General features: G+C 44.8%; 1 protein-coding gene across 1 annotated transcript in view; it reads right to left on the bottom strand.

Annotated features, from left to right (window-relative positions):
* Positions 1–22367, bottom strand: part of FBXO32 (F-box protein 32) — a 35543-nt gene extending 13176 nt beyond the window's left edge. Inside the window, exons 1-4 of the mRNA XM_048508001.1 lie at positions 22028–22367; positions 10326–10438; positions 8756–8805; positions 7902–7994 (exon numbers count right to left, since the gene is read on the bottom strand). Of these exons, the coding sequence (XP_048363958.1) occupies positions 7902–7994; positions 8756–8805; positions 10326–10438; positions 22028–22143 (372 nt within the window). The 5' untranslated portion in view covers positions 22144–22367. The remainder of the gene's footprint in view (positions 1–7901; positions 7995–8755; positions 8806–10325; positions 10439–22027) is intronic.
* Positions 22368–24370: the final 2003 nt, after the last annotated feature.

The raw sequence follows: 24370 nt of genomic DNA, 5'->3' as shown, positions 1-24370 counted from the left end.
GACTGAAAGCTCCCACTGTATATAATCACGATTTATTTACCAGGTATATTTTTTATTCAGCCCTTCCTGCAAGGCGCTCAAGGTAGAGTTAGTCATTCTCCCCTTCCTCCATTTTATTCTCACAATCACCACCCTGCAAGGTAGGCTAGGCTGAAAGAACTCACCCAAGGTCACCCACCAAGCTTCCATGGCTATGTGGGGATTTGAATCTGGGTATCCCAGATCCTAGTCTAAAACCTGAGCTCTCTAGGAAAGGGTGGGATAAAAATATGATAAAATAATAAACAACAACAAACAGACCACACCAGTTTACAAAATCCATCAAAAATACAGCACTGGCAATGCACCCTCCGCATACACATCTGGTGAGCAGATGTTTCCACGTCCTCTCTCAAGGTCTCCCTGCTTCTTCAGTTCTGGCTCTCTCTTTTTCCTTTGGGGGTAAAATTCCTCCCCGTCCCCAGAGCTAGTGTTTCAGAAATCTTACAGCAAGAAGTATGTAAGACTATACCACAAGACATACTCTCTCAGCAAATTCTGTCATTTGAGTCTGTGTAAAGATGGAATATCTTTCCAGTGGAAGAGGCGAGTTTGTCGCAGGGGTTTAATGTATTTTACATCCATTTTTAAGGTTTGTGCTTTCAGAATGTTATCCATCTTGGATCCGGAGATGTTCAGGAGAAAGGCAGGCATATAAAATACATGCACTAAAAAACCCATCAGTTGCCGTGGTTGGTGACCTGCCCGACTGGGCTAGTCATACGCACCATAAGTTCACCGAAACAGAGTTCTTTGAACTTCTGAACATATAAAACCAGATCTGCCTGACACATCAGCAGTGAGAGCAAGTCACATTGCAAAACATTACTCAGAGTGTATCACATGGCACGTTATTGTGGAGTAAGGAATGTGTCACTGCCATCTGCTTAGAAGGGACACCTCAGAAAGTGGGCTAGGCTGCCTGAAATGTGAACACCTGGGGTGGGGGTGGAAGGGAAGCCTGCAAGTTCCAGAAACCATTTCCCACTCTGCCTGCCTTGCTGGCTGCTCTTTTCTCACCTGACACTCACAGACAAGATACAGCAGCTGCCTATCATCGCTCACATAGAAGGCACAAGAAAAGAAAGCCACATAGCAGCTACCTACCATTTGCCTTTGTCCTCCGACCTCTCCAGCTTAAGGGTTCACAAATTTTAACTCAAGGAAGCCACTGCTTCCTTGCTGCTTTTATTTCTGAAATCGTCTCTTGAGAGCTGCTTTGAGGTGACTGATTGGTAAAGCTGGATATGCAGGTTTTTAAATAGTCAGGTTTGCCGTTTAGCGATAAGGCTGACGGGGCTCTGGATAAGCTACCCAGCGCCAGTTTGAGCCAGTAGCTAGCCCAGCTTGCCTCTGCTTCAATTGTTTAAAATCTCTAGTGATCCAGAGAGGGAAAAGAGAGTGCACTCATGGTATCCTATCCTACCCCCACCCCTTTTCGTTAGAAAACAAGCTTGCTACCTCCTTTCATCGTTCTCTACCCAGTAAAGGCAATGTCTAGGCTTGACCTTTACACATTGGCAGCAGACAATCCCCCAATCCTACCCTCAGTATTATTATTATTATTATTATTATTATTATTATTATTATTATTATTATTATTATTATTATTATTATTATTATTATTATTATTATTATTATTATTTAGATTTATAGGCCGCCTCACCGCCAAAGGGCTCGAGGCGGCTCACAATACAGCTGTTTCAATAACAGCACATAAAATACAGAACTAAAACTAACCACATTAAAACGAATTTCCACAGCAGCAGTTTCTTAAAATGTAAATGACAAAGTTAAAAGCAAGCAAGCAATATGAGGAGTGGGAGGGAAAAGGGGGGGCATGGAGTTGATGGTGACGCTCTAGGAATTTCCCATAGTCTCCAAGTTGTTTACCATAGAGACTCGGGGAAATTCTGACAGCATCATCCGGGAGTGGCCTCACTTCCAACTCCCCCTGCCCCAAGCAACATCCCCAAATCTCCCTACATTTGCCAGCACAGGACTTAGGAACTCTAGCTATGACTGGCATGCATGTGTCACCTCTCCCTTTGCTATTGTTTGATAATAAAGTACAAACAAAATCCCTCGTGAGCAAATCATCCAGTTAAAATTGCTCTGATTGTTCATCATTTCTTAAATGGCAGTTACCATGAACAAATAAAAAGTGACTGGCAGGCAATGTAACTAATAAAGTGCTTGATTTCCTCAATTGGCAAACCATTTGCATGCTACAGAAACCCAAAGACCCCCTGGGCCTGCATGATCCAATGTCCTTGCATATTCCCCACCGGGAATTCAATATCCTGATGTGTGAGGGACCTTCATTTGGATTGGGGTCCATGAGAAGAAGGGGCCTCAGCATTCCCCCATGCTATTTTGCTGATGCGAAATATCTCTGAGGGTTTATATGGTTGGGACCAGTGGGATCACAAACATTTCCACAATGGAGTAAACAGCACCCTACAGGGTGGCAGAGTATGAGGAGCATGACTGAGTATCTTCTCCTGACACAGTTCAGATATGAATCAGGTAATGATAGAGAACTGAGTTCCCTGTGGGAAAACTCTCTAGTGTCTGATGACTTTGTACCATTTAGTTTGGCCCTAAAGCTGTCTGCTTTGGGGGACCTCAGATAACATTACTTCACCTCTGGCATCTTCCTTATATTTGGACTATGCCCAAGCCACCTCATTCATTCCACTCTGGGCAAAAGTACACCAATGACTGATTTTAGTGTAACGCTCCCATTTAAGTGTGCTCAAAGCATCAAAAAACTGGGTTGATGCTTATAGAATAAACAAGCCCATGGGTTTTTAAGGTCTTCCTCCCTTCTTTCAAAACATGGAAGCTAGAAACCTGTTTTGACAAAGCATCTCTCAGCATAACATCCAAACAGAATTCTGCCCAAATTACTGAATATGGTAACTACCATAATAATGTCACAACAGATGTTCTATTAACACTCTTCTTATTCTGTCCCTCCTACAGCTTATGCCCATGATGGCGAACTTTTGGCACTCCAGATGTTATGGACTACAATTCCCATCAGCCCCTGCCAGCACGGCCAATTGGCCATGCTGGCAGCGGCTGATGGGAATTGTAGTCCATAACATCTGGAGTGCCAAAGGTTCGCCACCACTGGCTTTTGCCAACAGTTAGGGTTGCCAATTTCCAGGTGGCACCTGGTGATCTCCTGCTATTACAACTGATTTCCAGATGACCAAAACCAGTTCCCCTGGAGAAAATGGCTGCCTCCGAGGTTGGCCTCCATGGTGTCATGCCCTGCTGCGGTCCCTCCCCAAACTCCACCCCCCCAGGCTCCACCTCCAAAATCTCCAGGTGCTTCCCAACCCAGAGCTAGCAACCAACAGGGGTTGTGAAACGCCGGGCTTTGTTATTACAACTCTTTAAAAAACTGAGGAAGGCAGAGGTGGAGCTTCAACAGGGCCGTCTGGGGACAAATGCCCCCCACACTTCTAGCCCAGGCCGGCTTCGAGCCGCCAAGCCCAGCCCCCGCTCCCTGCAGGCTGGCTCCTCCCCCCGGCCTTTGGCGGGGCTTGGCCGCGGGCGGCTGGGAGATGACCTGCCGCTGCAGCACCTGTCCAAGCCATCAAGCCCCGCCCCCTTTTTGCAGGCCAGCTCCTGCCCTCTCCGGCCTCCCTGCTGACAACATTAAGTGGGGCGTGGGGAGCCGGGGGCGGGGGGGCTGGGGCGTATCTAGGGGAAATGGAGCAGGGGAGGGCAGAAAACTCAGATTTCCTCTAGATACGCCTCTGGAAGAAGGCAGTAGTGTTGTGCTAAGACTAAGGTGTAAGCTAATATGGGAATTTGTCAATCAACCATCCATTTCTCAGGTTCTTCAAAAGACACTTCCTTGGGCAACTGACGTCTTCCAGGACCTAGCTCTGCCATGGATGTGGTATTTTATAAAGTGAGCTACTATTCACCAGAGACTTGGCTGATAGGATCAATTTATTTAAAACATCAGGTTCTTATTTGAGTTACAGTGGGTAGATGGAAGACTTGTTTCCTTTTTGCCAAACCACCAGCTTGTTTGAATTAGAGAGTTCTGAATTTATAACTAGTTCTCTGGTTTCTGAGGCTCCAGGAAATAAGGGAATTGCTTGATGAAAAACACAGTTATTAGTTCTTAAATGTTGTAACTTCTGCATGCCAGCGAGGAAACTGTTTGGAAATGGCCTAAATTTAGAACCTATCGACATACTGCAGGATTAAGCGGTTGAATTCTGGACTGTACCATTTTCAGACTGGAGCGGAGGTTATTTTTTTAAAATAACAGACATTCTCTTAAGAAGCTTTACTTAAGAAGTTAAATGAACTAGGACATCAGACTACCTGTGCTAAGTTACTTACATGTCAAAAGTCTTTAAGAAACATTCAAAATTAAAGCCCCCACCTGCAATTGAATTAGTACATTCAAGAATTTGTCACCTCATTTTCCATAATGTGTCGATTGGCTCATTTTTTCATTAAAATTTTTCCTGATAAAATCCTCAAGCTGGGAGCAGAACTGTGTCTATTTAGTGCTTTCAAAAAAAATCACAATAATAATGCTTAATTAAAGTCATGGCTTTCATAGATTAGCATAAATTTGGGCTTTTGGATATTCTGCTTCTGCTGATAATTGAGCTGAGCAAAAGGCTGGGCCCACCTCCATCCTCAGAAATTCCACACAGTTTACTGGGGCCATAAATCACAGTTGATTTCTCAAGGTCTGCAAAACAGTATGCAGGTTTGTTGCAGTGCCAAAGTTGTCCTTTAAGGAGTTTTTCAAATATGTCGTTTGTCCTGGCTTTTGAGTAAGACTGTTCTGCATAGTTGGGAGGGAGACCTTGTGGTGAAAACACATCAGGAGGGAACGCTAATATGCCTCGTAAACATGTTGGGAGACCCATCTGAAGCAGATTTTATTTCTGATTGGAAGGTGTTGTCCTTTTAAAGGTGGGCTCTCTCCCATTCTCTATACCAGCATGCACTTCTCTCCCATAAAGCTACAGTGAGCAATCCTGAATTTGAACAGCTACATGATGAGACCTGTTAAGAAGCAAGTGTGGGCAAAAAAATGGGGGGGGGGCTTTTGAATCCCCCCACCCGCTTTTCCACCAACACAACTTTTAAAAAGACCAAGTCAACAAAAATGGCAGCAATCTGCCATCCAGTTTCAGGAACAAGAACGTCCTAATTTCAAGTGACATCCCAGGATACATCATGCTAAGTTTTCAAGAAATGATTCAGGCACCAGATAATTTCCTGCCCGGTATATTGCCCAGTTTGGAACTATGGGCAATTTTGTCAATTTACACATGGGAAAATATGATTTGCACATTTACACGTGATTTACACATGGAAAATATGCTACCCATTTTGTTAATCTCTTGGACAACCACCTACTTATCTCCACATCTTGGATTCATTCCCATGATCTTGAGCCTGGCGTGCTACCTCAACGAAGAGAAAATAAAGAAGCTCAGGTCTGAAGAGTCCATGATGTTCTTGTGCCTGTCTCTTGTCTATTTCAACATTGTGGTTTGTTAAGGGGAACAGAAGAATGCAAGAAAGACTAGCTGTACTGCAGATTACCCAACTACTGCTGGATTTTACAGCCTTGCTTGCATGCAGCAGCACAGAATTCTGGGCAATCTAAACGAACATTCTAAAGGTGACAGTTGGAAACAGTTGCTCCCTGACTCTGGCTGAGGAAAGATGTTATGTGTTCTGTTAACCAAAAGCCTCTGACTGAAATGTTTAATATTGTAGACTATGATTGAAATTGTAACCAAGGGATGAACTGTGACTGTATCAATGTACAGAGGAACCTCGGTTTTCATTGCCTTCGGTTTTCATCAGTTTTGGTTTTCATCGATTTTTTCAGTGAAAAATTTGTCTCGTTTTTCATTGATTTGCCTCGGTTTTCATTGATTTGCAGTAAGGTGCAGGGGTTTGTGGAGAAAAATCACCCGGACAAAGCGGTTGCAGGCCGTGTCTTCAACTTGTTTAATGACAATGTCTTGCCCCATTTCAGACAAATCTTTAAGGCATCAGAAACAGACCTCTTTGGACAGCTATCTGGTGCAACATTTGTCCACTGGCTCTGAAGCTGATCCTAGTGTTATTGTTTGTTACTGTTTTCAGCCTTAAACACTATGTTTATTCACCAAAAAATGTGTTTTTGGTATGTTTTTGAGTGCCTAGAATGAATTAATTGGATTTACATTGATTCCCATGGAAAAGTTTGCCTCGGTTTTCATCGGTTTCGGTTTTCATCGATTCTTTTCGGACGGATTACCAACGAAAACCGAGGTTCCACTGTATATAAGTGATACTTTGTTTATGTATATAGTCTATTTCTCTCTCAGTTTAAATAAAGCTCTCTTCTGTTTATGATTTCTGAAGTAAAAAGGCTGGTCTTTAGCTAGATAACCGTTCTTATCATAAAGTGGCACACAAAGCCACATTCTGCTCGTTACTCTGCAAACAGGATTATATACAAATATACCTGTTGACCTTCAACTACAGGTACAACTAGCTTCATTTTCACTAATTCCTCCAACTACGCAGAACAGTCTCACTCAAATCTTTTGCACCAGAGAGTCACTCAGACTGCAGCCATACTACAGGCAACATCACTTCCCCCAATAAATCTCTCCCCCCCCTCTTTTTTCCTATTGATGAGCAGGATATAAGTTGTAAGCTCTAGGACAGTGGTTCTCAACCTGGGGGTCATGACCCCTTTGGAGGTTGAACAACCCTTTCACAGGGGTCGCCTAAGACCATCAGAAAATGGTCTTTTTATATTTTATAAATACCAATTTTACGGTTGGGGGTCACCACAATGTGAGGAACTGTATTAAAGGGTCGCGGCATTAGGAAGGTTGAGAACCACTGCTCTAGGGGAAGGTAGCTGGGGTAAGTCGATTGGTAGCAGAGTCCCTCTAGGGGTGCCCTTGCTCTCTTCGAAGCATGAGGACACTTTTAATCTATTATGCCAGTGCTTAGTTAAACTATAATATTATAAGGTAGCGTTTTAATTATAGTAGAAAGGATTTGATTTGATTTTATGGATTGAAATAATAATGTTGTCTGACGCTCTGAGCCGTTAATGCCGCCATCTGCTGCTTCTGGAGCAGACCCAGAGAAGATGAATAGCCGCGACCACCACACAGAAAAACCTGCAGCCCCATCACTCACTTCCACCTGGAGGAAGTTGCCGTGACAAAAAATTTTTTAGGGGGTTTCCCAGAGGTGGGAGCCAGCAGGTTCTCACAGGTTCCCGAGAGTAGGTTACTAATTATTTGTGTGTGCCGAGAGGGGGTTACTAATTGGTGATTTTGCCACGTGATTTTTGCCTTAGTTACGCCCCTCCTCTCAGCAGTAGGGCGAAGAACTTGAAGCAGGAGGTGCACCGGTGTGCATGGCAGCCTGCCCCTGCGTGCATTCGTTTCCCGCCCAAGGACCGGCGCAGCGGCTGCGTCCTTGACACAGCCCCGCCCAGGAATGCCCCACCCCCGGAATGCCCGGCCACGCCCCCGTCGTGCCCATTGGCGCTATGCCACAGTTTGAATCCCACCACCATGGGAACCTGTTATTAAAATTTTTGGATCCCACCACTGGGGTTTCCCGATTGCAGGGAGCACCGCACCCCCTCACCCCAGCAATGGGGAAGAAACAAGGGCACTTCTCAAATTGCTTGCTGCAGGATGTAGCTGCAATTGGGTTACTTTGGAATAAACTGCTTAATGGCTTTTGCAAGTTCAGCACGTTTTCCTGTCCTGCCTGCATTTTCTGAAGACTGCACCTAGCTTTAAATGCTTTGGTGGAGCTGAACATTCTCTTCCTCTTACCCGAACGACATAGTTGAATCGCCTGGAATCCAGAATAGCATTGGAAAAATCGAGTCTGTTGAAAGCTTCTCCGAGGGTGCAATAACCGTGACGCTGAGAATAGAGGGAGGGAAAAATACTTGTGAAGGACTTGTGCTGAAGATTCTGAACAACATCCCCCCCCCAACATCCCCCCCCCAGTAATGTTAGACAACATTCAAAGAAACGGTTTGCCTCATCAGAAATGGGCTCCAAAGTAACACAGTCAAGCTGCACATTCAAACCACAAGGTACAACCCTTTTTATGCTATACTACATCAGAACAAAAGGGGGGAGTCATCATTGTGAATTTAACCCTTACATCAAAAAACCCCCTCTGCTGAAAGAAGACATCAGAGAGAAGATTAAGCTCGGACACTATCCTCCAAAAGGCTAGATTTCCACAGACTGTTTTTTCATTGGAAGTTCAGAAATACTATGGCCCAACTACAGGTAAAAGTGGTACAATCTCCATAAAACCTAAAGACATAATTCATTTAAGAAGAACAAGAAGAGTTCGGATTTATATCCCCCCTTTCTCTCCTGTAGGAGACTCAAAGGGGCTTAGAATCTCCTTGCCCTTCCCCCCTCACAACAAACACCCTGTGAGGTAAGTGGGACTGAGAGAGCTCCGAAGAGCTGTGACTAGCCCAAGGTCACCCAGCTGGCATGTGTGGGAGTGCACAGGCTAATCTGAGTTTCCCAGATAAGCCTCCACAGCTCAAGTGGCAGAGCGGGAAATCAAACCCGGTTCCTCCAGATTAGAATGCACCTGCTCTTAACCACTGCACCACTGGGTAGAATAGTTCTGGCACAATTGAAACTATTATACTTACTTCTTTGGTGCTTCCCTTGTGTACGTAAATCCATTTTTCTTGATGAAAATCTGTTCAAATGAAAAGCACAATTCCTTTAAAACTACACATTCTGATCCCACTCCAATGTATTCCTTTGTACCTGGCTTTTCAATTTTTTCCCCTGGATTGCAGAGAAACAGAAAACGAAACACAGAAAATGGAACACAATTCATCCCTTTTGCTTTGCACTGGAATAACAATGCTTTGGGTAGAATTGCTGAAATATTCCCTCAATTTTTTTGTACATGCCCAATGATTTTACAGGCTTTTATAAACCTCTAGAAAGACAGCACATATTATTAGCACTTCAATTACTATTTTAAAGGTTTGCATGTTTCAGTCCTTTCTGTTCCCTGTTTCAAATCAGTAAGAAATTGCTGGAAATGCTAGCCATTGATTTTATTAAATCTGTTGAAAAGACAAATCTGAAGCTGATCCAAACCACCACCCATTCTCCAGTGTCACAATGCTAAACAGAAAAAAGTTCAAAACCATACAAAGAAATTCATTCTAGCCACATACTGTGGTCTGTCAGTTGGATGGTTTGTCACAATGTATTATTTGAACATCTTATGTAAAAAAAAAGTATGGATTTATCTATGTGTGAATCAGAGGAATAATGGAGCCAGGTGTTGTTAATTCAATTAAAGGGAAAGATACCGTATTTGAGTGTTTCATTTTAGGCCCAGTTCACACATGCAGGAATATGAGAAAGACTTAGGCTTGCCATTACTTTGCACACCCACATCCTGCTGTCTGCCGGCCACTGGTCTAAGCAGCAGTGGGAGAAAACACTTTTAAGAGGTGATTCCTAGAGCTACCCTGTGGTAGATTCCGCATGGGCCAAAAATAGCGGTGTGAAATAGCGCAAACCCTTTTACACCATTTTCACACCGCTGTTTTTGGCCCATGCAGAATCCGCCTGTGTTACTTCTGGGTTTTTGCCAGAAGCGATGCAACTGCACAACCCTTTCTCCCTTAACTATATTTTCCCATTTGAGCTGCCACTGGCAAATTACAACCAAACCATCAGAGGGATTAATTTTAATGAGTTTTCAAAAATGCTATGCTTTCAACCCTTCTTTTCAGACATTCGCCATCTTGAGTATTTAGCAGATGTGTTTCAAGAAACAAAATGGATGTACAAATGTCAAATGCAGGGATGTGTACATGGAAGGAGGGGAAGGAGAAAGAAAGAAGCTGGAATCAGTTCACTTGAATGTACCATCGGAAAAAAATTGCTCTCCTCCTGCCAAATGTGAACGACCAAAAAAAAAAACCACACACACAACTGAACTACAAAAACAAAACATGAAGGCATGGAGCAAGGATAAATATCCCAAGCATAAGACTCCACATTGAAACAGATCCAAGTTCCCTGGCTAAAGGTCAAAACATGGGCGCAAAATCTCTCCAGAGACTTCTGGAAGAACAGCAGAGGTCACTTCATTGTGTGAGAAGTGGACGTTTTCTCTCTCCAATGACTGATGTTTATTGTTATTCCGAGCAACTTTTTAATAAAAAAATACATCCCCAACCAATATCTTACACTGAATCTTTGTCTTGTTGTTCAGATGGTCTTTCTTTCTCTTCTTTACAGCGACGTCACAGTTGATGCTGTTGAAAATGTTCTCCTTCTCATGGTCTCCTTTTCTGCAGTAACTGTGGAGGACATCAGAAAAGGGAAAATATTCTTAATTTCTTTTGCCTTGTTTGAAAATGGAACTTCCTCCCTTTAATTCAGGGGTAGTGCAGCCATATTCAGGGCGAGGTGATCCCTAAGAACCTGTACCTTCTTTAAGACCACTTAGGGTTGCCAGCTGAAGTTTGGGCAAGTCCTGGAGATTTGGCAGTGATATCCGAGGAGAGGGCAGTCTCAGGAGTGGAGGCAACTCAGCAGGGATGTGACTGCAGAATCTGTCCTCCAAAGCTGTCTTTTCCTCTAGCACCGTGGTGGCGAACTGTTGACACTCCAGATGTTATGGGCTACAATTCCCATCAGCCCCTGCCAGCATGGCCAATTGGCTATGCTGGCAGGGGCTGATGGAAATTGTAGTCCATAACATCTGGAGTGCCAAAGGTTCGCCACCACTGCTCTAGCAAAACTGGTCTCTATATAATTCTGGGAGAACTCCAGCTTCCACTTGGTCATAGGAAACCCCAAGCCCACCCCAGAGGTATCTAACAGTAATATACTTGGAATAGAATTATGTTCTGTTTTATAGCTGTTTCCTTCGCATGAGGTGAAAAGACCATAAGGAAAGGCCCACTGGATCAAGCCATCTTGTCCAGCATGTCCTTTCACCCAGTGGCTAATCAGATGCTCTATAGGTCCAAGAAACAAGAAACAGAGGCCAAGTCCTTCTCCTGATGTTGCCTCAAAGGCTAACTGCCTCTCAGTTAAATCTGCACCCACAAATGCCCACCAAGTAAGTGATTTTATTTTAGAATGGCAGGTGCGTGAAACACACACCCACTAGGGCCTACCTAGCTCTGCTTCCCTCATCCTTTTGAAAGTTTGATAATAGCTGGCAAATGAACTATACGAGCTCTTGCATCAAAGTGCCATGTTCTATAATGCACAAAATAATGATTTTGAGAAAGGCAGCAGGTAGAAATGAATGCTAATTCTCATATTCCAAAATGGAAGCGTACAATTTTCTCAGCTGCTGCACCTTAACTGACTGTACTAACATCTTCACCTGAGACAGAGAACAGCTTAATATCGTTTGACTGGCAAAAGCTGTCTAGGTTTTCAGGAAGGGAAAATCCATTTCCAATACATATTGTGATTCTTTAACAGATGCACTGAACCTGGAACTTTGTGCATATAAATCATGTGCTCTACCAGTAAGTCACAGAACCTCCTCTAAGAAAACCATTGTTTTCATTTTTTCCCAACCACTGCATCTAGCTTAGTAACGCCTACAATGCTAGCAACTCTCTAACGGTCACAGCCACAGAAAGCTCTTTCTCACAACCCTGTTCCATGAGACCCTTTAATTGGAAATTGAATGTGTTATGTCCAGGACTGTCTACATACAGAGAATACAATCTTCCCCCGAGCCACAGGCTTTTAATCTCCTGCGTAATCCATCTGTTGCATCCTCAATAGCCAAGCTCAGGGGTCTGCAACCTGCAGCTCTCCAGACGTTCATGGACAATCATTCCCATCAGCCCCTGCCAGCATGGCCAATTGAACATGCTGGCAGGGGCTGATAGGATTTGTAGTCCACAAAAATTTGGAGAACCACAGGTTGCAGACCCCTGCTTGTCATAGTTTGTAAACTAAGCAGGTATCCAGATGGAAGACCACCAAGGAAGACCAGGGTTACTACACAAAGGAAGGCATTGGCAAACCACCTCTGCTCATGAGGGGTTGCCATAAATGGCTTGTGATTTGACAGCACTTATTACAGTTCATTTGGGCCAGGACGAGAGAAAAGAGACATTGAACTGATCCCGAAGTTTAAAACGAGTCCCACCTCTTGGTATTTCCTGTCCTGCAGACACCTTTCAAAAGCAGGAAACGTCTGTCCTGAAAGGGGCAATCCTTGGTTCAAAATGCCACAATTTTGTGGAGTCTCCCGACAAAAAAAAGCAGCATGTTTGGCAATCCATGTGCTGATTATGGAATTCACACCCATCATTAGAGGAAAATTGCACAACGAACCACATGACCCTTCGTGACCTCGCTTTAACTTCCTCCTCCTGCTCTGATGTCATACCTTCCTGCTTGTGTCAGGTCTAGGCAGGTGCCTTTGGGCAGGGATCCACTCAGGATTCATGCCTCTGTGAATGGCTATTCACATTTGGGAAGATCTATAAATCACACAGCATTGGGAGCAGGGTTGGAACAACTCCAACAGGAGATGAGCAGTACAGGACTAAGAGCCATGTCAGACATGCAGGTATCATGTGGCATGATGTTCCAAGGACTGCGCCCTTTAAGACAGCCTGGGAGCACGGGATGTCACGTTTGAATGTTACCCTGGGGGGGGGGGGGAATTCATGTAGAACTTGTATGTCAGGGAGGACATTCTTAGCATAACCATCTCATGACTGCACTCATTTTCTAAATGCAAGAAGTGTCCCCTACTGTCTCACAGAGATAATTCAAACAATGCAACCTTCACCTACAGTATGAGACCTAGGGTTGCCAACCTCCCAAGTATGGCCTGGAGATCTCACAGAATTACTACTGACTACAGAGATCAGATCCCTTTGAGAAAATGGCTGCTCTGGAGGGTCTCTATGGCATTAAACCCTGCTGATGTCCTCCTTCCCAAATCCTGCCCCTAAATGTCAAGGGATTAACCAACAAGGAGTTTGCAACCCTATTGAAACCATACATCTCCAATAACTTTGCATCGCATATAGAAGAGCTTCATCTGTGCTGTTTTGCTCTCCTTAAGGCAGGCTTAAGCAGGAATTTCCAAAAAGGAATCAGGTGGATAAAACACTGCAAAAAAAACAAAACACCCCAATCTTAGAGGGAGTTGGAGCATGTTTTCATCCAGATTCCTTTTGTCTGGTGTTTTAGCACTGGGCTCATATGTCCCTGTACATCCGTAAAACCACACAACAAACACCACCAAATCGCTCTTTAATAGGACTGTATATGCAGGTGCATCACATTTTTGTTGCACTGTTTTATTAGTGTGCAAGTGCATATTGATAATGCACGAGGACGCAACAACACCAAGTCACTCTACAGATGCACAGTACCCTGTACAGAGATCAGAATTTAAAAAGACAAATGGGACGTAGGACATCAGAACAGCCATGCTGACAGGTCAACAGTTCATCTAGTTCAGCATTCTGATTTCACATTGTAGCCAGATACCCTTAAAAGAACTACATGCAGGTCAAAGTCCCCTTCTGCACATGCAGACTAATGTACTTTCAATCCACTCTGCAGCTGTGTGGAATAGCAAAACCCACTTGCAAACAGTTTTGAAAGTGCATTATTCTGCATGTGTGGAAGGGACCACCACCAAAGCCTCCCTTGGTTATTGACCCCATCCAACCCAGCACCCATTTAGTCACTGTGGTCAACAGCCACTAAGAAATCTATACCTCCATGGAAAATTCCTAATCCATCAGTTTCATCTAGGTATCAAAGCCAAGTCATTGGGGACTCCAAAGTTTAGAAACAATTTGGATGGGTAGGAGTTCAGAAGTTTCCTTTGGAAACATGACTTACAACTACATCAGACAAAAATATGGTCCTCAACAGAAAGACTTCCTGAAGTAGGACTTTTTAATTTAGTTGCTACATTTATATCCAGCCATTCTCCCCAATGGGGACACAAATTGGCTTACATTGTATTTCTCTCCTCCATTTTATCCTGACAACAACCTTGGCATTAGATTAGGATGAGAGGGTATGCAGAGGCGTAGCTTCAAGGGGGACGGGGGGGTGCGACACACCGGGCGCGCGGCCCTGTTGGGGTGGGGTGATGGCGTTCCAGGGCAGGACGGGGGCAGAGGACACACCAGTGCACCGGGGGCTTTTCCCTCTTGCTACACCTCTGAGGGTATGACTGGTTAAAGGTCATCGAGCCAAGTTTCCATGGGAGTGTGGGAAAAACACAAGCCCTTTCCGCACAAAACACGAATCCCTCCCACTTTACAACTATTTTAGTCCACATTCAACCCATCAAAACGATTCCTGGCCACCATTAGGTGTGTGTCTCCACCCCCTCACCCTCTGAGTTCTGTGCTGAATTGATGTTTCAGTGCCTCAGAGCTTCTTGCCGTGATTCTCATAGCTGGTATAACTGATGCTTTGAAGATTTAACTCTACCTCCAAATGTTTAAAAAAACAACACAGAAATGCTTAAAATAAACAGACAAGAGTGAGCTCAGAAAATGGTGCTGAGAAGGAAGAGATTTTTTTTGGTTCTGTGAACTTCAGTGGAGGGGAACTATGAAAAATACTCTTAATTAATCAATGAACAAGACAGATAGGATTTAACATACATTATAACATAACCAGCCATGACTGTCCTGGATGAGTAGAAGGACAACCACCCTCAGAATGGACACACACACAGCTGACAACTGTGTCAGACTAACTGAACTGCACTACAATTATCTATAGGTTATCAGATGCATGCACTCATTCTTCTTCTTCTATTATGACAGCATAACCCTGGTCATGAACTCAAGGACAATGAAATCCTCTGTTGCAAAAAGATATCAGGTTCCCGCTTTCTTCTGTAACACGATCCTGTTTGTTTTGAGCCATCTTTAGACAGCTGACTCTTTTGTTTAATCTACTGGCCAGGTCATGGCATTTATATACAAATCTCATTCTTAATTGGCCAATATTAAAAGAGGAACATCTTGGCAAGCAGCCATCCGATAGGGAAAAAAAAACCTTGGCCTTTTACCCTGTGCAATATAGCAGAGATTAATCACCCAGCACTCATTATCTTGTATTAGTAACTGCGGCAATCAAGACATTCCAATAGGCATGGAACAAGGCAACTTATTCCTCATAACCTGCCTCCCTAGAAAAACGAAAGGCTTTCTTCGAACATTTGCTCCCTGAAAAGAATGGAGAAAGCATGCAAGTAAAAAAGCGAACTTATGGGAAAAGTCATAACTTAGTGGTAGAACATCTGGCAGTAGGTTCCGGGTTCAATTCTTGGCATCTCAACCTAAAAGACTCAGGATGTAGAAGTAGTAGTAGTAGTAGAAGTAGTAGAAGTAGTAGTAGAAGTAGTAGCAGAAGTAGTAGTAGAAGTAGTAGTAGTAGTAGTAGTAGTAGTAGTAGTAGAAGAAGAAGAGTTTGGATTTATATCCCCCCTTTCTCTCCTGTAGGAGACTCAAAGGGGCTGACAATCTCCTTGCCCTTCCCCCCTCACAACAAACACCCTGTGAGGTGGGTGTGGCTGAGAGAGCTCCGAGAAGCTCTGGGAAAGATGGGAAAGATCTCTACCTCCAGCCCTGCAGAGCTGATACTGCTGTCAGTCAGAGTAAGTAAGACCAAGCTTGACAAACCAAGGGTCTGATTATTATAAAACAGTAGCCTAGTAAAACCATAGAGATTTTTTTTAAAAAAAATTCCTAGAGTGTCATGACGGTCTAAAACAGTAAGTGACCTCCATATGCTGCTTCCCCTCATCCCTCCCACACTCCATTGAGCAAGGGTTGGGCACAGGGAGCATGACTGAGAGATTCCCCGCCATTACGGGGTAAGCGGCAATCTTGGTCCCTGCCCAAACATCACAGAAGTACATTATCACTTTCTGTCACGTCCAGAACTGGCAGCTGGACTGCCCCATCTGCTGGTCAATTGAACCTCAGCTTTGGCCCTTTCCCCACTTACCTTAAGCCCCGCGCTACTCTCCTAAAGTAGCGTGGGGTCCAGCTGCACTCCCCACTTCAGGGGCGGCGCAAATGCAGCCGCCCCGACGCTGCCTCTCTCGCCCCCCCTCAGCGCGCGTAATTCCTGGCGCCTTTTCAAATGGTGCCTTTTGATGACCCCGCGCAGAGCGCGGGGTCGTGGGGAAGCCGGGGCGTGCGCCAGGAATTGTGAGCAGCAACCCTCCAACAAGGGTAAGTGGGGAAAGGGCCTTTGATCTCTTGCCCCACTGGACTGTCCCAAGGTAGCTGCAAGCCATCTACATCAACTCCACTGCCTAAAAGTGAATGTTTTTTTCAGGGGCGGGGGGAATCACACATATGTAGGTGGGCTGAAAACCTAGCAATTCAGGCATGGCATTCATTTCTGACAACATATTGAAAAAAATCCATTTCTTCCAGACAATTCTGACATATCCCGATTTTGGGTTTGGTTTATTAGGCATTTATTTATTAGATTCTCATCTTGCCCTTCTCCTGGCACGAACCTGGAAATGCAGAAACCAAGAGCTGTTAAACAAAACTTCCATTATTTAAACCGGGTTTTGATTCCCCACTCGTCCACATGAGCGGCAGACTCTAATCTAGTGAACTGGGTTGTTTTATTTATTTATTACATTTTTAGACTGCCCTCCCCCAAAGGGCTTGGGGTTGGTTTCCCTGCTCCTCTACATGAAGCCTGCTGGGTGACCCTGGGACAGTCACAGTTTTCTCAAGACTCTCTCAGCCCCACCTGCCTCACAAGGCCTCTGTTGTGGGACGGGAAGGTGATTGTTAAGTCACTTTGAGACTTCTTAAAGCTGGAGAAAAAGCAGGGTATAAATCCAAACTCTTGTTCTCTTCCAAGGATGCATATTCACCACCCATTTTCCCTTTCCCCAACCCCCCATCTTCCTGTGTTTTCCCCAAGGCAAACGCCATCTCAGTCAATATCTCCAACAGAAACTGTATCTGTGTTTACCCGGCTATGTTACTAGGACACAGAAATGTCACCAGATCAGATGATTCGACAGGCCTTTGTTGCCTCAAGCCACGGGACCTGAAACTTAAGACTACCATCTCTCAGTAGGACATCCGGTAACTCTCTCTGCTGCAAAGGTGGCAATCGTTCTATACAACAGCTGCAGTCAAAAAGACTTTTTGTTATTCCTCAACGCTTCCCGGCAGATACAAAATTTCTGGAAGGAGAAATCAGCAGCCTCAATCGAGGCGCTGGGGACAAATACTTATTTGAATCCGTGCCCACGATAAACTTGTCCTGCGTAAACTATGCACAGTGACGGGAAAGGCTTTGGACACGCAAGCAGACTTGGCAGCGTCTGGGACGACTTATCTTGCCAAACAACAGCAAAGTTAATACTACCCCATGCAACAATTATTTTGAACTGCACTGGCAATTGCGTACTCCCTGTCCACTGTGCTGGAGTACACATCTAAGGTAGATCTTGTTCTAAACTTACAAAGTGTTTTGGAGTAGGCCATGGCCAATAAGCTGATGACATATTTTACCTAATTGCCAGGTGATTCTGAAGAGGTCTGGAACCAGAGCCTGACTGCTGCAGTTAATTGGCTAACGGGGAACAAACTGAAGCTTAACCCCGACAAGACAAAGGTCAAACTAATTGGGAAGGCTGGGGTCTTGAAGGGCACAGTGCTTCCCACTGTTGATGATATCCAATGCACTCTGCAGCTGGATTTTACTGTGCGGAATAGCAAAATCCACTTGCAAACAATGGTGAAAGTGGACTGAAAGTGCATTATTCTGCATGTGCGGAAGGGGCCTCAATGTTGGATGCAGCTACCAAAATTTTAAAAATGCTTATCAGAAGATGGCCCGTGCTAGGTTTACCTTGAGGCTAGACTACTGTAATGCTGTCTACTGGGTCGGCCTGGAAACTCATTGGTTCTGAACACAGTAGGTTAGTCACTAGCAGGTGCTAAGGGGAACATGCCATGTCACAAACATCCTGCAATTACTGCATTGATTACTGATCAGCGACCAGGTTAAAATACTAATTATCTCTGACAAAAAAACTCCACAGCCTGGGCTCCCCAGACCCGGGGAAAATACCTCTCTTGCTCAGCTCTGACATCCTTGCTCATGTGAACGGACAGCCTGAATCACAACAGTATTAAAATGGAACTGTCCAGAAGGATATCTTCATATGGGAGTAGGTCTGCAGTCCTCTGTAACAACCATTTGTAGTATAAACTGGTTTTTACTGCATTGGATTCTCCAGTTAAAAGAAGAGCCACTGCCAGTTAGATTACAAAATACTGACCTTGACAGATCAGCGGTTGACTCATTATAGGGCAGTATAATGCGTGTAAAACTGGATAATCCAAGAATTAGCCACCTTCTCTAGAAAAAACCTTCAATGAAATTAGCACCCCAGACAAAGTCTTCAGGTTATCCCAGTCAAACCAAGACTAACCTAGTTTCATAAGAATCTAACCAGTCTCAAGGTTATTTTTCTCTTTTGCTCTAAAAATCTTTGCTTGGTGGTTAACCAAACTGAATGCTTGAAAGTCAATAAACAGGACACCGGTTCAGCCTAAGCTATCATTGTTCCAGGCGATCTCTCACTTTGTGGGCCCAACATGGACTAAAAACATCTTGGCCTGTAACTTTCAGTTCAAGATGGAGGCACTAGATTGGCCACTGCTTAAATAAAAACCTTCTGATTATTAAAAGCTGCCATAATAACGACAGAAGACAGATCTTGGCTTAAGTGGCCAAAATTCCGTTGCCTGCCAAGCAAAATCAACCATAACAGCCTTGCAAGACCTGGGCAGATTACCCAAACATACTAAACCAGCAGAGCTCTTGGAGTTTAAAAACAGACTCATCCCATTTTTGCTTAACCCCACACCCCCACTACCATGCGCTCTGAAGCCACTTAACCTGTCAGGATCGATTGCTTGTAATTAAACAGACAACTCTCAGAGGAAGAAAGGTTGTTTTTCTTTCTCAAACAACTCAACTAATGGAGATATTGTGCTCTTGTTTCTGCAAACGGCATGTGCTACCAAATAAAAGCTCACAGATTATTCTACAAATTGGTCTTGTTATTTTCCTACATCAGACTGGATAAAATAGAAACAGGACCTTCAAAAAATTGTGCCAAGCTCCTTTTTATAAGGGTTTTTAAAATTATTTTTCTAGCAGATATACCCTATCTTATCCAATTCCAAAGCCTTTATTGGCATTATAAATTACAAGTTAGTAGAAAAGGGGCATTTATCTACTAACTGAGATATTAAAATATATTAAAACATTAAATACATTAAAACAATGTTGAACATTCACAACCACGCCTTGTAAACCGCACATATAAATTAATTTAACCATTACTGCTATGTAGGCAATGATTGCGCCTGACCAAATAGTGCCTCAAAAAACGTGCAACATTCTCACATACAAGATCACAGGACCCGTTGAGTAGAAAGTTCATCACAGATGGTAACCTGACAGCGTTTGAGCTCTCTACCAATGGACAGATGTACATGGAGCGTAACGACTCGTATATTGGACATTCCAATAGTACATGTTGAACCGTCTCAGCAACGGCCATGTTACATTGACATAACCTGTTCTCATATGGAGTGTTATTATACCTGCCAAGAGTCATAGCGTTAGGTAGGGCATTAAAACGAGCCAAAGTGTACACTCTGCGTTGTTTGGGATTGCACAGAATGTACAGATAGTTGGCACAGTAATCTGATCGGACAATTCCCAAGGCCTGTGGGGAGCAGCTTTTCCCCCTATCTTATCTACAGTCTGAACACTACCCCCTCCGATTCCAAGACACTCATCTATTCTGTACGATGCCAATTCACTTGCTCCTAAGGATTATCATGACTTCCTCACCCTCGGAGGAAGAGTTAAATGATTCACTCCGGCCAACCAACAGTACATTTCCTGGTCTTTCTAGAGCATCTTTCCCACATTCATGCTGCAATGGAGCAGGAAGAGACAGTAGAAACACAAACTGGGAAGACCCACAGTAGTGGAGTGCAAAGGGGAAGGAAAGAGCCCAGCCTGGCCAACAACTTGGAAGAGGAGGGCAGCGTATGGGTGTCAGAAACAGAGAAATAGTGGAAGCAAGTTACAATTGTGTTATCGGTGCCGATCTTTGAAACATAATATTCAGCACCAGAGGCAAGAGTGCCTCTGAACATATACAGAATCCCTTTCCCAAAAGAAATTTTTAAAAAGACCACCTGCTTCTGAGTATGCCTTTCCTTTCAGAAGGGAAATGCTTCTTCACATGCCCAGAGACAGTTCAGGAGCCCCGCCTTCCCAAAGAGGGCACCTTTGCCCCCATTTATGCTTTTGTGTTGCCCAAGAAGTGAAATCCAACTTGATGGAAAACACTACAGAGATGCCATCTGTTCCTTTTTTTAAAAGAACTTTTCCTGATTTATTTATTTCATCCTTGGGATCACACTGATTTAACTCACAGAAAAAAACAGATTCACCATAACTGCAAAAGGCAACTTTAACTGACTTTAAAAATGGTGCAAAGTACAGGGGCATATTTTGACACACAGAAGACAACAACTTGCTAACATTGCATTCCTGATGCTGAAGCAGCCCTAGCAGGCAGCCACTCAACTGATAGGGAGAAGTTCAGGCTTTGGGGGGCCTGTTCTGCCAGCAACAGACACACAGGAGACCAACAGACACAGACATAAAATACCTTGCCTAATACACACCATAATGCCAGATACCCACATCTACTATGGTTTTATTAAGAGGTGGTGCTCATTACCCTAATTCACATGTATTTGCATTCACCTTCGCAACACTTAAATTTGCCTGTGCAACACAAGCAGCGCCCCAGAATGTGACATCCTGCACCACCACAAATGCCATGCTATGCCACACAAAACTATTATGCAACCACACAGTTTGACAACACACTCATGGGCACCAGAAGCGAGAATTACTCAAGACTTTTCCTCCTTTGGCTTTGGATCCATCTGTTCTAGCACCTGACCAAAAAGATCAAGCACTCAGGGAAGCAGGGTGGGTGGATCCAACAGCTACAGGGGCAGTACAAGTCACAGGCTGCCAGAACTGTCTACCATGTCCCATTGTACCCTCTGAAGGCGCTGGCTCTCAAACTCAAGAATCTGGACCATCCTTGATATGCCCTGATCACCAAACGTTCCAAACTGCCCTGAAGAACACATGTAAATAAACCTTGAGCTGGCCTTTCTTTAATGTACTAAACTGGGGCCAGGGCTTAGTGCAGAGTTTGGCATACAGAAGGTCCCAGGTTCAATCCCTGACATGTCCAGAAAATCAGAGCATAGATGATGGGAAAGTCCTTTGCTGAAGACCCTGGTGAGAGCGTCTGCCATTAGAGTAGACAACAACGACCTTGATAGGCCAATGGTTCGAGTTAATGTAGGGCAGTTTCAGGTATTTTAACACGTTCTTCCCCTCTGCATATTTATGGTTGAGAGAAAGCACGGAAGCTGCCAGAGAGAATCCTTTCTCTCCCCAACCCTGGATATTAGCTAGATGGATAGGCAGGGAACATTTCCAGACCAACACTTAAACCGCGAAGCTGCAGCCAGCTGTGGGAAACCAACATCTGGAGCCAGCGGCGTCATCTGTTCGTACTGCAGGGGGTAGCAAAGTGATCTCTCCCCCAGATCTCTCCGGATCTTGGAGAGGCTAAACCCAGGCAGCTGATCCTCCTTCCCGCAATGACGCCACAAGCCCAACAACATAAACAAAGGCGTCGCAGCCTGGTCCAAACAGAGACGCACATTGGGAAGGGGGGTGGAGCGGAAAAAGTGGGGCTTTTTTTGCAACCGCGGCTGATGCTCCGGGGGCGGCGATGACACCCCCCCCCCCTTTACCTGTTCCTCTCGCTGAGGAAGCTGCTCTCGTTGGCGTTCAGGAACCGGGTCCACCCGTCCGCCGTCTTCACCCAGTTCTGCCCGGGAGATCGCCAGTCCTGCCCGAGGAAAGGCATTGCGGCCGGCCAAAAATGCAAGCTGGGGAGTGGAAGGGTGGTGGTGTCTCTTGCAATCCCCTTTTCTCCAAAAGACGACCCAAGGACAGCTCGCTTTGTCGAAAGCCGTCTGATTCTAACAGCAATAATAATAATTATTATTATTAATCCTGTCACCCTAATTGCTCCCCACCCTGGCTGCTTCCTCCTCCTCCCCCTGGGATGGCTGTCTGTCTCTGCCTTCGCCCAGGGTGCAGCTGTATTTATCCGCGAGACGCTGCTGGTTCTTTGTTGCCGGAAGAGCCGCGCTGGCTCCGCCCCTCACTCCGGGCGGGGGCCACGTGGCTTTGTTTATGGCCGCTCCAGCAGCGTCAAGTGGGGAAGGCGGAGGCTCAGGCAATCCCGGGCGATGGAAACTTTTGCCCTGGCACCGGGGTCTCGCTCGGCTGCCCGGCCTCGGTGCATTTACTTGGCTCCCCAAAGCGAAGGGCAAAACGAAACAGAGCAGACTACAATGCGCCACCTCAAGAAGTAATCCTGTGCAAACCGGGGGTGCTTCCAGTGATGGGTGCCGGGCTGTTGTTTTATGGCTGGAGCGTGGAGTCCGGGGAGAGACCCGATCAGTCGGTTCTCGCAGGGTGACCTTCAGACAGGGTTTTTGTTTATGCGCTCAGAGCCTTGGGGCAACTTCTAAACAAATTTATTCATTTAGATTTATAATCCGCCCTCCCCAAAAGTGCTCAGGGCGGCTTACAATAATAAAACATAGCATAATAGAACAACATTTCAGGCCAGGATGAGCTTTGGTAGACCACTTTTCCGGTGGCCAGGGGTGGATCCTGATCAGGCAGCCACTGAACAGAAGAGATAGGAAAACAAGCCAAACAAACAGCAGGCGGAACAGCTCTTACATAAAACAGCTGTGTAGCCCACAGTTAACTGTGGCTTGGGAAATTCTTGGGAGAGTTGTGGGAGAAACCTGGAAAGGGTAGTTTGCAGATTCACCCTGCAAAGCAGCTTCTGCAAGCTAGGAGCTGTTCTTGATAGTCTGGAGATCAGTTGTAATTCTGGGAGAATGCCTGGCCCCACCTGAAGGTTTGCAACTTACTCAGTGGGTTGGAGTCAACCAAATTTTCAACTGGTAAAAAAGGGAGGATGGATCTCCTTTGACCACAAAAGGGACAAAAGGCCTGTGGGATGCAGTACATGGAATTGGGTGAGGTTGAAGGTTGCCTAGATTCAAGAAGATGTTGGATTTATACCCCACTATTCTCAACGTTGGCTCATTCCGCACATGCAGAATAATGCACTTTCAAACTGCTTTCAGTGCTCTTTGAAGCTGTGCTGAATAGCGAAATCCACTTGCAAACAGTTGTGAAAGTGGTTTGAAAACGCATTATTTTGTGTGTGCGGAAGGGGCCAACTATAAGGAGTCTCAAAGCAGCTTACAAACTCCTCTCTCTCCCCACAGGTGAGGCTGAGAGAGTTCTGAGAGAACTGTGGCCCAGCAGGCTTCATGTGGAGGAGCAGGGAAACCAATCCAGTTCACCAGATAAAGAGTCTGCCACTCATGTGGAAGAGCGGGGAATCTAACTTAGTTGTCCAGATCAGAGTCCAGCTGCTCTTAACCACTGGCTCCAGCCCATTGTTTTTGAAAAAGAGGGCCCTATTCCATGAAAACCTTTTGTTAAGAATAAAATGTTGTTACTCTTTAAGGTGCTGTGAGATACCTGTTTATTTAACTGCAACAGACCGACACTATTGTCTTAGCAAAGCTCACATAATTCCCATTTGGATGTTAACATAAACAGGAATCTTGTGGCACCTTAAAGACTAACAACATTCTAGTTCAGTCTATGGTTCAGTCTATGGTTTTGTGGAGTGGAGAGCTCAAGTCTTGAAATATTGTTATCCCAGTAGGGTTATCTCAGGACAAATTAACATAGAATTCCAAGCTGGAGGGGGGTTCCCTTTAGACATTTTCTCAGCCTCTTCCGTAAGAGATTCGTATCTATTATCAGGGTTTGGGTAGCTGGAAGAAGCTTTCAGTTACACAGCTTCATGCGCTGGATCTGCATTTCTCGTCCTGAAAGAGTATTGGGTAGGCACCTGGCATGCCTCAAGTGCATTTCAGGCAAGATGCCACTGCTAAAAAGCCCTGTCTCTAATCGCCAACCACCTCACCTTTAGGAAGCGAGGAACAGGCCATTTACACTCTTGTGGTCTCCTTCACATTGGGCATGCATTC

This window comes from Sphaerodactylus townsendi, linkage group LG09 (assembly GCF_021028975.2).
Source record: "Sphaerodactylus townsendi isolate TG3544 linkage group LG09, MPM_Stown_v2.3, whole genome shotgun sequence".
Classification (NCBI taxonomy): domain Eukaryota; kingdom Metazoa; phylum Chordata; class Lepidosauria; order Squamata; family Sphaerodactylidae; genus Sphaerodactylus; species Sphaerodactylus townsendi.
The sequence above is the reverse complement of the archived record's forward strand: the minus strand, read 5'-3'. Positions and strand labels throughout refer to the sequence as shown.